Source organism: Oryzias latipes, chromosome 9, assembly GCF_002234675.1.
Source record: "Oryzias latipes chromosome 9, ASM223467v1".
Lineage (NCBI taxonomy): Eukaryota > Metazoa > Chordata > Actinopteri > Beloniformes > Adrianichthyidae > Oryzias > Oryzias latipes.
The window spans coordinates 13,848,425-13,861,818 of record NC_019867.2 but is presented as its reverse complement, the minus strand read 5'-3'; the positions used below and the strand labels follow the sequence as shown (position 1 = coordinate 13,861,818).

The 13,394-nt window shown below is 38.8% G+C and overlaps 2 protein-coding genes across 4 annotated transcripts in view; one reads left to right on the top strand and one right to left on the bottom strand.

Annotated features, from left to right (window-relative positions):
* Positions 1-3,003, bottom strand: part of LOC101163175 (homer protein homolog 1-like) — a 20,635-nt gene extending 17,632 nt beyond the window's left edge. Inside the window, exon 1 of the mRNA XM_004072627.4 lies at positions 2,350-3,003. Coding sequence (XP_004072675.1) covers positions 2,350-2,354 — 5 coding nt within the window. The 5' untranslated portion in view covers positions 2,355-3,003. The remainder of the gene's footprint in view (positions 1-2,349) is intronic.
* Positions 1-13,218, top strand: part of papd4 (poly(A) RNA polymerase D4, non-canonical) — a 14,654-nt gene extending 1,436 nt beyond the window's left edge. The window contains exons 1-16 of one of the 3 annotated variants that reach the window (XM_023958516.1): positions 4,221-4,331; positions 4,410-4,461; positions 4,534-4,685; positions 7,461-7,574; positions 7,919-8,174; positions 8,269-8,383; positions 8,454-8,542; positions 8,618-8,675; positions 9,137-9,203; positions 9,305-9,381; positions 9,495-9,623; positions 9,713-9,756; positions 10,340-10,476; positions 10,993-11,084; positions 12,320-12,399; positions 12,479-13,218. In XM_023958516.1, coding sequence (XP_023814284.1) covers positions 4,579-4,685; positions 7,461-7,574; positions 7,919-8,174; positions 8,269-8,383; positions 8,454-8,542; positions 8,618-8,675; positions 9,137-9,203; positions 9,305-9,381; positions 9,495-9,623; positions 9,713-9,756; positions 10,340-10,476; positions 10,993-11,084; positions 12,320-12,399; positions 12,479-12,565 — 1,452 coding nt within the window. In that variant the 5' untranslated portion in view covers positions 4,221-4,331; positions 4,410-4,461; positions 4,534-4,578 and the 3' untranslated portion in view covers positions 12,566-13,218. Of the gene's footprint in view, positions 1-4,211; positions 4,462-4,533; positions 4,686-7,460; positions 7,575-7,918; positions 8,175-8,268; positions 8,384-8,453; positions 8,543-8,617; positions 8,676-9,136; positions 9,204-9,304; positions 9,382-9,494; positions 9,624-9,712; positions 9,757-10,339; positions 10,477-10,992; positions 11,085-12,319; positions 12,400-12,478 lie in introns of those variants that run through there. The other 2 variants (XM_020705978.2, XM_020705979.2) reach the window with 2 other exon arrangements.
* Positions 13,219-13,394: the final 176 nt, after the last annotated feature.

Below are 13,394 nucleotides of genomic sequence, written 5' to 3'. Positions count from 1 at the left end.
TGAAGAGGCCCCTTTTAGGAGAGGACTTCTGATGGGCTTTTGAAAACGTACCATGTTACATACCGGGGTAACTTAAGACTTTTAAACGGTTGCAACTTTATTTAAAAACAATAATAAAAAATTATTATTAAAAAAAATTATTTACAAAGAAATAACTAAAAATGTGGATGTAAATGTGTCTCTGACTTGTAGGTAATTATCTGGTTCTATAACTGAATACATAAAAAGATTGGAACCAGGTTTGGGAAACCCTGGAAAAGAGGTTTGTTTTTTTTGTAGGTGATGGAAATTTCCATCTTATTCCTGTAAATGAAGGCTTATTTACAGAAAAAACAATAGAGAGAACCAATGTCACTGGGCAAAAAGCTCTAGTGTTTGCCATTAGCAGGTGATTTTTCATCCTGGCTTAAACAGCAGATGTGGAGTTATCAGTTCAGTCGACATGAATGCTGTTTGATGCTTTAGAGAAAGAAGCTAAGAGAAATCCATAGGAAAACATACCAGAGCCACACAAAAAGGTCCCAGCTGATAACAAGGCTGACCTTTTCAGTGAAGAGACTGCTGTTTAGCTATGACACAAACACAGACGTAGGAACGGCTAAAGGTGCTGCCTATAGTTCCTCTTGTGCTTCTGGGATTTGATGCCCAGATGTGAACGCAGTGCAGAGTTGAAGTACAGCCTGCACAGGCGCCCTCTTTTTTACTTCAGAGGGCTCTGTTCTATTTTCAACTCCAGTGTTTCCCCTTCATCTGCACAGCTGGGCTTCTTTTTTTGCAAAGACCAAAAGGGGATGCAGACATGTAATAAAACTGTCTTTCTCCTGAGATCTCCTTTTCTCCTTCGGTTTCTTCCATTTGCTTCCCTCTCTCACCTGCTCTCATTTCCAAAGATTTCCATTAACTCCACCATGAAGATCATGAAACAGGTTTTATTCAAAGTAGAGAGAAGTCAATACAGAGATAGTCTGTGCCGGGAATTGTTGGCTGACTGGAGTTGCATTTGCACACGCTTAATTGAGAAAAGAGGAGGCGGGCAAGAAAGAAACTGAATTCAACTGTGTACGGACTGCATTTGCAAGAGGATGTAGAAACCGAGGGTGTGTTGATAGGCATCTTGGTCCTGTCCAACACCACAGTTATCCTCTGTGGCATTAAAATTAGAGCTGCAACAGCCTTGGCATTGAGCCAAAAGGCCGAAAGTGAAGCATGACTCCATCTGCCTGAACTGGTACAGCCAGACAAGCATCCAGGGGACCCATTTGCACCAATCTCACCCGCACATTTTTCGACATCATCACACACACTGGTAGCAGCGAAGGACACTGAAGCAAAGTTTAGAAAAATTCCACAGTGGGTCAATTGAGTCATTGAGTTTGTTGCATAACAGTAACTTAGTCACCCATATGGCAGAGCCTGGTGGAGCGCTGATGCTGAGTCGGATGAGTGAACAGTGGGCTGCCCACATTGAAGCAGGACAGAGTGGGTGGCTGGGCAGCCTCCAGTGTATCGTAAAGAGTTCAAGCGGGAGTTTTGGCTGATGCCCTGAAATCACACCAAGCTCATGCCATATTGTTAACCTCCCACTGGGTAATTAATCACAACGAACTGCAGGGGACAGCCGTTAATGAACGGCTGGGTTGGTGGAAGACACGGAATGCTGAGCTCAGGGACAGGGAACATGCAGATGAGTGCATGAAGCTTGTGGGTGATGACACTTGGGGTAACTGTGGTTCAGGATGTGAAAAGGTAGCATTCACTATATGCTGCCACAGAGACAGAGAGCTGCCTGGATTGAGCTCAGAAGCGTTCCTCACATTCCTTCAGTCCTTACTTTATATGAACATTGGAGCAGGAGAACGAAGAGCAATTGGAAAAATGATGCTGCTGTGGGAGTTACATAATATATCCGAGCAGCAGCTAAAACTGTGCTGCAGTTTTCTTAGTGTTATATGGAAAAATAATGAAACCAAACAGCATAAACTTTTTCAAAAACATTTCAAAAACAGTTTTCATCCCAAAAGTTGGATGAACTTCTGCACCTTCATTTTTGATAGAAATATCAAAAATATGGGGCCATATTTGTGCTATTTCTTTCTGTCCATGCAACCTATATGAAGAAAAGAAGATTGAAAATAAAAAATCATTTGTCTCATTGGGAATTAGTAGTTTTGTTTCACGTCACGTAGAGGCCTTGAGGTGACACCACACTTCAGACAATCTGTTCATAGAAGCTTTAAAATACTTCAGATTAATCCATTTAACGCACAGATTCAGCATTGATTTTCCACAACCAAGAGAGAAAACGCAGTGAAGGCAACTCGGTCATGATAGACAATGTTGAACACTTACCCCATTGTTGTGGTTGTTGGACTGAAAGGTGACACCTGACAACAGATCCGCGTTTATTTTTGCTTTGCAATAAAGACCGGATCGTCGCGGTTGACTGCTGCGCGTGAAGGTTTGTCGCTCTACAGCAGAAGCCCCAGCGTATCACAGGCGGTGCGTCTGCAGGAATTTGTGGAGAAGCGCTCCATTCCAGCTCGTCTGTCACCGCATGAATTCACGGATCCGTGGCGTTCTGCACATGGCACTGCGATCGAGTCTTCTCCTCCTCCTCCTCCTCTTCTGGCGTGTGGCGAAGGAGCGGCGGAGGTGCGGTTGATGGGAGTCCAGCAGACAGACGCCCTGCTGCTGCTGTCGCTTAAATTCCAGATTTTCGCTGGTTGGGTGGAGGAGCCCTGCTGCCTGAACTGGGAAAGACAACCCTCATTTAGTGGGAAGATAACGCGCAGCATCACTGTCCACGTCTTTCCCTCTCTCCCTCTTAGCCTATTATAGTAGGCTTACAGGCTACACCCCCAGTCTGCAGCCTCTGCACAAACTCCTCGTTTCCTAACAAAGTGCTCTTTTGTGGTTCTGCAACACAAATTAACGCAATTTTCGTGACACCCCCTCCCCTCCTGCAGCAGCAGTCAGATGTTTAATGCCATCCTGCAGTGTTTGGGGAACGGATTGAATCCTCATCCCCCAACGTTCGTACCCCAACCCCACCAAATCCCCCACATCTGGAGGACGCGTTCGCCTGCCACCTACTCAGTTCATGAGCTGCCCACGTGACAGTGTCGTCCTCCGCAGTGACGTCACTCAGTGCTCAGGGGGCCGCTGGATGCGTTTGTCGTTGAAAAAGATAACTTTTGTTTATTATTTTTGCCAAACCAGCCCTGGCGCAGCAGCAGACAACCACTAACATGTCAAATAAACGGCCAGTTCATTTTTCAACGCGTCACTATGAATATTGATAGTAACAAACACTAAAAAACACTTGTTTTTCAAGCCACTTTCTGCCTCTGTGATTTAAAATCCAATTTCTTCCCCAAGTTGCGTTTGTGGTAAATCGTTATTCTGAGTTTTTTTTAAGTCTTTATTTTATGGACAAAGCCTGCTGGCAGCCAGTGAATGAAAGATGAACTGATTGTAGCCATAGAGTTTTTACGGAGCTAATCTGATCAGTTATTCAAATATAAAACATTTTCATTGTCCTCCAAGATATTATCCTAAACAAATACTTCTCACACACAAAGTGCCGAATGTGTTAACAGTCAATTAAACCAGAGTTAGTTTTTTTTTTTAAATTCCCCTGCAATGGCCTTAAAGTTGCAAACAATATCTTAGAGGCATGCTTGGGAAAATGTGCTATTATTTATGATATTATTTATCATTAATGACTCAATTTTCCATTCCAACTAAACTTATATAATTAACCTAATCATTATTTTGGATAAATACTTTATAGATAAGAGAAAATGGTTAGGAAATGTCCCCTTATTAAATAATTTTAAAGAAACATATTTTAAAATGTATCTATAGAAAATTAAAGAAAATAGTATATAACCAGAAGTCATTACAAACAGAGTACGTAAATTGTTCAAATATATTACAAACTTATATATTCTCTTATTTGTATTCAAATTGTTTGAGGAAAATGTTCTGACATGTTTGTATGTAAAACTAGAACATAACTGTACCGTAGGCCTGCCTGAATTTTGTACAAAAAATGTTCATAAAAATAAAACCTGGGCTTTTATCTATTAAATATTATATGTGTACACTAAACGTGAAAATATTTTTAGCAGAAATATTTAAAGATTTGTGTTGATTGCCCCTTTAATGATTAGAAGCACGCGGTCACTTTAAGTGGGGTGCATTACGTCATAAAACTAACGCGGAAGTCCACGCGGAGGGATCTGCTAGAGTTTTGTTTTTGTTGACACTGGCGTTTATAACAGTGTTTGTTTTATGCAGAATTAAAATAACACCATCTAATTTTAGTGGTACGTTTCTTATAGTGTCACTCTTGTTTAAAAGGATTAAACTGGACCGTTTTTCTTCTTTTTTTATTGAATGACTAGCTAGGCAGCTCGCATTAAGTAACCGTTAGCTTGCTGCACTTTCCGGTTACAGGTGAGTTTCGCTTTCCTCTGAAAGCTTGGCTGTAAACCTGAACCAGTTGCAAGTCTGAGTTTTATGCTTTAGGAACTTTATTGAAACTGATGCTGGAGCCTCCTGAAGCGCGCCGCCATGTTTCACAGAAACGGGGCACCGTCACACAGAAACGGTCCTTATCCCCCAACGCAGGTCTCTGTTACGTATAATCACAATCCTCAGCGCATCGAAGGCGCTAATAGGTGAGTAAACCGCAGCTGTGGCGACAATATTTTTAACTAACCCAGATATTCCCGTAAATTTACAGCTTCTATTTCTTTTTAGAATATCTTCAAATGTGTGTTTTTTTACTTTCCACATCTCACTTTTTTAAAATGAAAGATCCAAATATTCGAATTAATTGTCTGACAAAATAGAAGAAGGAAAAAAAACAGCAAAAAATAGTTCTTGGCAGAGAAGACGAGGCCTTCCTGTACCACACAACAAAATCTCACCAAGTATTTTTGTCTAGTTTTTAGTTTACATATCGTATTACACTTAATACAGGACAAAACTAACAAAACAAAAACTTTTCAATAATATGTAAAGACTTGTTTTAAGACAATAAATCATTTGGTGTTGATGTTTTTGGTCTGGCAAATATCAACATTTTAAGCATTTCCTCTAATAAAAAATGTATATATATAGTTTGGTGTCTTTTTTCAACAAACTTTTTTTTTCTAAGGTAAAAAAAAAAAGACTGGACTAGACACAATACAAATGCATTTAACAATAGTAGAACAAAAGAAAACATATTTACTTGTGATTTAAATCACTTTTATTTATTTATTTTTATCAGAATAATATACCAATATACGAGTGTTTATAGCTAATTTAGAGATTACATTTTGTATAGAGTTTTTTTTAAAGAGAATAGAGGGACCTGAAATACAAGATCAGAAGGTGCAAAGACAGCTACAGGAAGAAGTTGGAGCAGCGCCTGGAACAGGCAAGTAGGAGTACAGGGGGGTATTCCAGAAAGCAGGTTATGCTAGCTCCCACGGTAAGTTTGAGGCTAAGGAAGTTGATAACCTCAGCTTTCGGTTCCAGAAATGGAGGTATGTTTCAGGGTATGTCAAGTTGCCATAGCAACTCGTGCTCTGAACATAACCTGGTCTGGAGCAGGTTTAGTTGAAGGTTAGATTGTTTTCAGAGAGGTGCAGCAGCATGGCGTGTCCATTTGAAGATGCTTTAGTGGATGAGGAAGCTCAGATAATACTTTTTCAACACCATGAGAGGGTGATAAGACCACGTATGGATGTTGGAAAGATAAACTTTTTCACTTTGATCTATCTTAATTATTTGCTTCAGTTAAGATAAATCATTTTTTTTGTTAAGTCAGCTTAAAAATAACACGTAGTTATCAGACATTTATTTTACTTTAATTCAAATTAATTCAATTAAGTAGGTGTAACTTTGGTGCTGCTTTTAGATCAGCACCGCAAGGGATTCTGGGATACCATTCCCTTTGCCTGTCTGGACGGATTTGGGTTTAAGTGTGGGTTTTTAACCAAATGTGTTTAGTTGTTTAGCTGTTTTACTGTGTTTTGCCAAGTTATTTTTTCCTACTATGTTTAAGTCTCTTCACCATGAGTCAGAGGGAGGGAGAGGATGATGACTTTATATAGCACCCCTAGTGCTTGTTATTGTAAAGACAGTGTCGGATAAATGGAACACTGTTGGCAGTGAAAAATTGATTTTCTTTTTATTGTTTGTAAAAATGAGTATATCTGCCGGCGCAAACTTAGACATATGAGAGTTCAAGCATTACAATAAATTAAGATGGAAAAAAATATTAATTGAATTTGAGTAATATGACATTTAGTTAGATAAATATGTACATTTGAGTTTTATAAACAATTATTGAGTTATTGAGTTTTATAGACGTAAGAAATTAGGTTGAATAAATTTAACTCAATTACTTGTTACCAATAGAAGTAATTAATTTAAGTTGGCAATATTGGATATATATATATATATATATATATATATATATATATATATATATATATATATATATATGTATGTATGTATGTATATATATATATGTATATATATGTATATATATGTATATATATATATATATGTATATATATGTATATATATATATATATATATATATATATATATATGTATATATATATGTATGTGTGTGTGTGTGTGTGTGTGTGTGTGTCACAATGAAAATAGAAATGAGATTGAAACTCGTGCGTTTACTTTGTCCGTTCTTTTTCACCAAGCAGAAACTTTCTTTTGCTGATGAGCCATGTTACTTTTTTGATGGCCGCATAATCTTCATACGCCGTCATTTTGACTCCGTCTCAGTCACTGGAGTATGGCGCTCTCTTTTTTTTCTCCAAGCGTTTCCATGGTGAGTCCGGAAATCGGCGATCCATTGAGAATGTCTTTATGTACTTGCTGTGCACGTGCATTAGCCATAATCCAGGGTTACCAAGTCGAGCTCAATTACGCTTACTCATATCCGGTCTTCTGGAACCGACATACCCAGAGTAAGCAAGTTCAGGCGGATTTCAGCCAGAGTTCAGGCTTAAAGTCAGAGTAGTTTAAACATGCTTCCTGGAATACCCCCCCAGGGGGGGTCATGTCTGACTTCGTTGGTTGGTGTGAAATCAACCACCTGCTGCTAAACACCAGCAAGACAAAGGAGCTGGTCCTGGACTTCGGGAGGTCCCCCATATCACACCCACCGGTGAACATCCAGGGTTCAGATATTGAGATTGTGGACACATTTAAATATCTGGGTGTTCACCTCAACAACAGACTGGACTGGACCAATAACACAGATGCTCTGTACAGGAAAGGTCAGAGTCGCCTGCACCTACTGAGGAGACTTTGGTCTTTTGGTGTGTGCAGACAGCTGCTAGGACCTTTTATGAAACTGTGGTGGCCTCAGTGGTCACCAGAATTTCCCCATTGTGGGATGAATAACGTTTTATCTTATCTCTTATATGTTTCAGAGCCTTCCATGTCCTTGAACAAGAGAGGCTTCCTCCGTATGTATGGAGCCCTCCTCCCTATTTTGCTCCTGCAATGGTTCCTCCTCAGAAACCAGCTTTGAACTACAGGCGCAAGTATGTAACTTTCAGTCATTTCAGTCATCACTTTCAGTTTATTATAAAGGGATAATCTGTATTGCTTCAACAAACTCTGAAGCGTTTGATGATTGGCTTATTTTTGTTGGACCTCAATCCCTGATGGTGGCTAACTTTCTTGTTAAAATTCTTAAAAATAATAATAAAATAGTAAAAAATAAAAATAAATAAAGTCCATTTCAGAAAATACTGGCATTCCAGATAACCTTTTTGCTTTTTGAAAAAATCTGATCATTTGAATTTAGGTGATGTTTGTAATATCTTGTTTTTATGTGTAAAGTGTGCTCTGTTAATAAAGTTTCCTTCATCACTGGTTCCTCCAGGAGGCCAAATGCCGACAACACCCCTTATTTTGAGAAGCGCCTACGCCTTGATCCTCCCTCCCATGCCACAGCTTCACCAGTTTTAAACTGGGCCCCCCCACCTAGCCGCCTTCCACATCAAGCTGTAGCAGCACTTTCGACACCAGCTCTCTCTTGTTTGGATCGTTTTGGACCCAGTAGACACATCTCTACCCCTCCACAGGGCCAAACTGTGCCAAAAAGCTTCAACAGTCTTCAGGTGTATGCTGGAGATCATGTATGTTAACCTGCTACCAAGTTAATTTGAGGCCAGCCGTGTTTTCATGCAGATGCAGTGGTTTAACTGGGTTTGCGTGTGTTTTTGTATCTAGTTGAGTCGACAGATGGTGGAGCTATTTGAGGCATGCCAGCAGCAGTCTATAGATTTAGAACGGAAGGAGGTATTTCGAGCTCGGCTGCAGGAAGACATACAGAGCATCTTTTCAGGTAATTAGCAAAACACGGATGTTTATAACTGCATGTTATGGCTAAGTTTCCTATCACGTGTTTCTCTCAGTGGCACGGCTCTACTTGACTGGGTCATCTATGAATGGACTTGGCTGCCGCAGCAGCGACGCAGACCTGTGTCTGGTCATAACGGGAAATGTGAGTACTCATCAGTTTTTGATCCAAATAAACGGGCTTGTAAATCATTTGAAATCATCTTTATTTGTTTCCCAGAAGAAGCCTGATCCCCTCTCTGTCCTGTCTCGCCTCAGAAAGCTTTTCAGGACACTCTGTAAGTCAAATGAAGAACCTTTTGCAGCTCTCAATACATTTTTATTCATGGCACGCTGCTGAAAGTCAGTTGTTTGTGGACATAGCTGGAAATTTTCTATTTATTTATAACCACAGCATCAGGAATCCTAGTTGGTTATAGATCCCAGCTCTGTCAATAAATGGGTCAGCAAAGATTCTGTGGGATACAACAGAAGAGGGTCAGGTCATCATCGGCCGATCCCTTTGCTCCTTTGGGAGCCTTTCAAGTCCTGTAAATATTAGGTTGATTGTTACGTTTCCCTGGATCTATAATCATGTTGTTTTATCTCACAGAAACAAAGGACAGAGGATTGTTTCACAGTATTTATTCTTGCTGTGAGATTCTTTACGGTGCCCACTAGGTGGAGCCGTTTTCTCATTTGAGAAGGTTTCTTGGAAACTGAACAGAGTTGACCTCAGAGTTTAACCTTCAATTTCTAGCATATGTGGAAGGGACTTGTCTGATACGTGCTAAAGTGCCGATTCTGAAGTTCAAAGAGAAAGGCAGGTAGGACTCTCATATTGTTTTTAAAAAAAAAAGTGAATTTACTCTGTCTAACAATAAAAGCCTCTCTATGACCGTGACCATGTTATTCCTAAACTCCACAGTGACCTTGAGTTTGATCTGAACATCAACAACACGGTGGGGATCAGAAATACATTCCTGTTGAGGAGTTACGCCCATGGTGGGTAAAGCGGCTCATAGCACTGTCCTTTGTTCACCTCCTCAAATCTGATTTTGTGTGGTTTGTATTGAAGATGCGAGTTGGTTTGATCTGCTGTCCTCATGTTTTCTCAGCGGATCCCAGAGTAAGACCTATGATCCTTGTTGTGAAAAAATGGGCGTGTCACCATCAAATCAATGATGCCAGCAAAGGAACTTTGAGCAGCTACACGCTGGTGCTGATGGTCCTTCACTACCTCCAGAGTTTGTGCATTCATATAGAATCCTTTCAGATTTAATCCCACATGTTAAAACTAATAAGCCATCTGAACCGATTTGTTTGTTTTTGACAGCTGTCAGAGATCCGGTGCTTCCATCTTTGCAAAGGGATCACCCCGTAAGTATTTGGCTTTACTGTCATTTAGTTTTTGGGATCAGTCAAACTATTTTTAACCTACTTTCTGTCTTTACTCTGCCAGGATTGGAGTTTAAGAGAAATGCAGATGTTTGAGATTATAGTTAGATTATTGGTTGTTTTTGGTCCTTAAAATAAAAATAGGACTTTTGAAATAACATTTATTATAATAAATATATCAACTTAAGTCAATCTTTACTTGGATGATAAAATCCATGGATCACGTTTTTTTCCTTAAAGCATTTTTTATTGTTCTTCTTCTCTTAAAAAATATTTTTTTGTTAGTTTATAAGGCAAGAAATTCTTACTTTATTAAAGCAAATTCTCCCTTTGCTCAATGTTAACTACCACTTTTGTGTAACTAAACAAAATGTATATTTATTCATATACAAATTTAAATCAAATCAAGAGCTTTAGAATCTAAATGAAATGTATTTACACAAGTGGCAACAATATTCAACCCTAAAAAAGCTTCTAAGACATTAAAAGGATTTTATAAAGTCTTTGAGTTTGCACTCATTTGACCTTTCTGACAGTTTCATCCTGTGCATGTTTCTCTCTTCAGGATTGTTTTAGTCCCTGCATGGAAATTGACATGGTTCCAGAGGGTTCCACACATGTTCCACCCTACATCTCCAGGAACCAGTCCTCGTTGGGAGAGCTGCTGTTGGGATTTCTCAGATATTATGCGTCAGAGTTCAGGTATCTGAGGGGAATCAAATGATCAGTTCTTGAGTTTGGTTTGCGTTCACAGCTTTCCTCCTCGTTGCCCCCCCCCCTGTTTTTTGTGCCAACTTCTCCCCCTGTGGTCCTTCGTCTGTCCTCACCTTCTGTCCTCTCTGGTTTTATGTTTCCGGGTGAGGGGCAGAAGCAGGCGGGCCTCACATGGCACTAACATGACATACCATAATCCTTGCATTTGCAGTATGTGTGACACTGACTGTGCTGAATTAAAATACTGTGACTCAAACAGAGAGATTTTTATTTATTTATTGTTTTTGCATGACATTATTAAACAACTAAACCACTCGTTCATTTTTTAAAATTTCTTTTAACTTATAGACTGCAGGTTCTGCAGAATTCCGTTGCAACCAATTGGATTAACACATTAGTATTCGATTCAGGCTTTTTGCAGAATCACACACACAGTTGTGTGGGCGTTTTCACAATTGTATCATTAAGCAATCCTCTTGTTGGACTGCTCTTTGTGTTTTACAGTTGGGATAAACAGGTGATCTCAGTGCGGGAGGCCACAGCTTTTCCCAAGACGTACGCTCAAGAGTGGAGAAAGAAATTCATTTGTGTGGAAGGTAAGTAGTTCTATGGAGATCAGCGTTGCCAGATTGGGTGGTTTCTCGCCCAATTGGGAGGTTTTGATTTTGATGAATTGCTTTGTCCAGGAGGAAATAGGTGGATGGGTTTGGGGTCTGTTTGGCAGTTTGAACGTATATTAACCTTTTTTTTATTTTTATTTTTTTATGGGGTCTGGTTGTTTTTTTAAGAATACGTTTGGGCTGGAAAACCATGACTAACTGAAAACACTGTTGGAGATGAAGAAATGCTACTGTGGTCTGCATAATTCTAATCAGTTTTATTGATTAGTTTAAAATCAGAAATAAACATGTGATGAAGGTATAAAGTCTTATTTTTATAGTTGGCTCTATTCCTTTTTGGCTTCCTTTCTCACTGTAAACACACTGACGTTTGCTTGATCTGTGCAGATAGAGCCCTACTGTCCTCATTTGTATATTAAAAAAAATGAAGATGGAAAAAAGATAAAGAAATTAACTTAAAGTTTCAGTAGAAAAAAATGATCATATTAAAATCAGTGATGTCACAGGAAGTAGAAGAATCATGGCATGTCCCAAGAATTGTATTGGTGTTATTGTCAATTAGTTTATCTTAATGTAAAAATAAATGTTCGATGAGTTAGGTGATGTAATTATTGTTGTTTATTCCCAAATTAGCCACACTTAGTTGCCACCTTCGACTTGAAATGTTTACGTCCAATAGTATGATTGTTTTATTCTCTTTTAGGTGATGCTGCCTAAACACCAGATCAATTGGAATTTTGTTCACAGGTTTACAATTCAATTTTTTGTGTGTGCAAACATTCTTATTGATTTAAAAAAGATTGAACACTAATTTATGCAATTACAAATGATTATTAAAGAACTTTCTCAAATCAGTTTTTGCCTGAAAAAAGATGCAATACCTTATTTTTAAGCTAAATACTGAATTATTAATTAATTAATATTACCGTAATTATGCATTTTTCTAAGTAAAAATCAAATTGTTTTTTAAACAAGCCCATATTTTCTTGTTTGTGAATCTCCATTACTGACTTTGAATTTAAATAATTTGTAATGTTATCAACAAAATCTTTTGTATAAGTCAATGTCCACCAACTCCTGTTAATGTGGACTCTCAGTCCTCCAGGTCATATTCTTTCAGGATTCTGGTCTCCAGGACAACTGGCCATAAAAAAGCGGTGAAGTCCATGTATCAGTAGGAAACATGTCCCTGATATGAACTTGTGTTTCAGAACCTTTTGAAAGAAATAACGTTGCCAGAGCTGTTCACGAGAAACTGAAGTTTGATGCCATCAAAGCTCAGTTTTTTCAGGTACGCTTCTGTCCTTTCTTTTTGCATTTGACACTTCCCTGACTGCACCTTATGATGACTCCTTTGCTTCTGGAAACAGTCTAGTAGGAAACTGCAGGCAAGACGGGACCTGAACTCCATCCTCCCACTGAGGGCCATCATCAATAAGGAGGCCTTAAGGAGGTGAACAGCCATCTTTATCATTCGGCTAATTGGTGATTTCTACCTCAAGAAGAGACCAAGCCTGAAACGATGGATGACCTTTGGCGTGTAAAACACAGCAGTGTAGACTTTAGACTGCAGAGTGCCTGATGTAGGATCTTTCACATTTTTCCAAAGGATTGTTGGTATGAAAGCCCTCAAAAATGGAATAAACAAGTGGACTTCAAGATACTGCCATTAAAGCTGTTGACAGTTACTGTTCTGAATTGTTTATTTTCATTATTGCATTTTCTGCTGGACCTGTTTTTCCTAATCCATGCAGAAAAGTTTTTCTTACATCTGAAGATGACTTAATGTGACTTTGTGTTCAAATCTGCACTAAAAAGGTTCCGCTCTCCTGATTTATTTACCGGATTCGTCACAATGATGGAACATCTTCTCCACTGTAACATCCACCTGAAGATGTCATTATTCCTGCTCCATCTGATTGGGCAATCGGTCAATTTGCCCAATCATTTATTGATCGTATCAGCTGTGTGGATTTGTGATATAAAAACATTAAACTGTTTTTTGTTCTTTTTTCTAGTCAGCACTTCACAAAGCTGTTGCCCGAATATGAACCTTTTTTTTTGAAGGATATATTACAAATGCATTAAAGATCAGTTTCTTTTTCTACCAGCCTGATGTTCCAAGCTCTTCCTTACAGAAATTCATTTCAAGGCTGACCTTTAAAACATGAGGTCAAAATTTTTGATTATTGCCTTAAAGTTTTTTACATTTTTATCTAAACAATGGTGCCAAACTTTGTTTGAAATTGTGTACCTTGAGTGTAATTGGCCTGCTTTGACTATGTC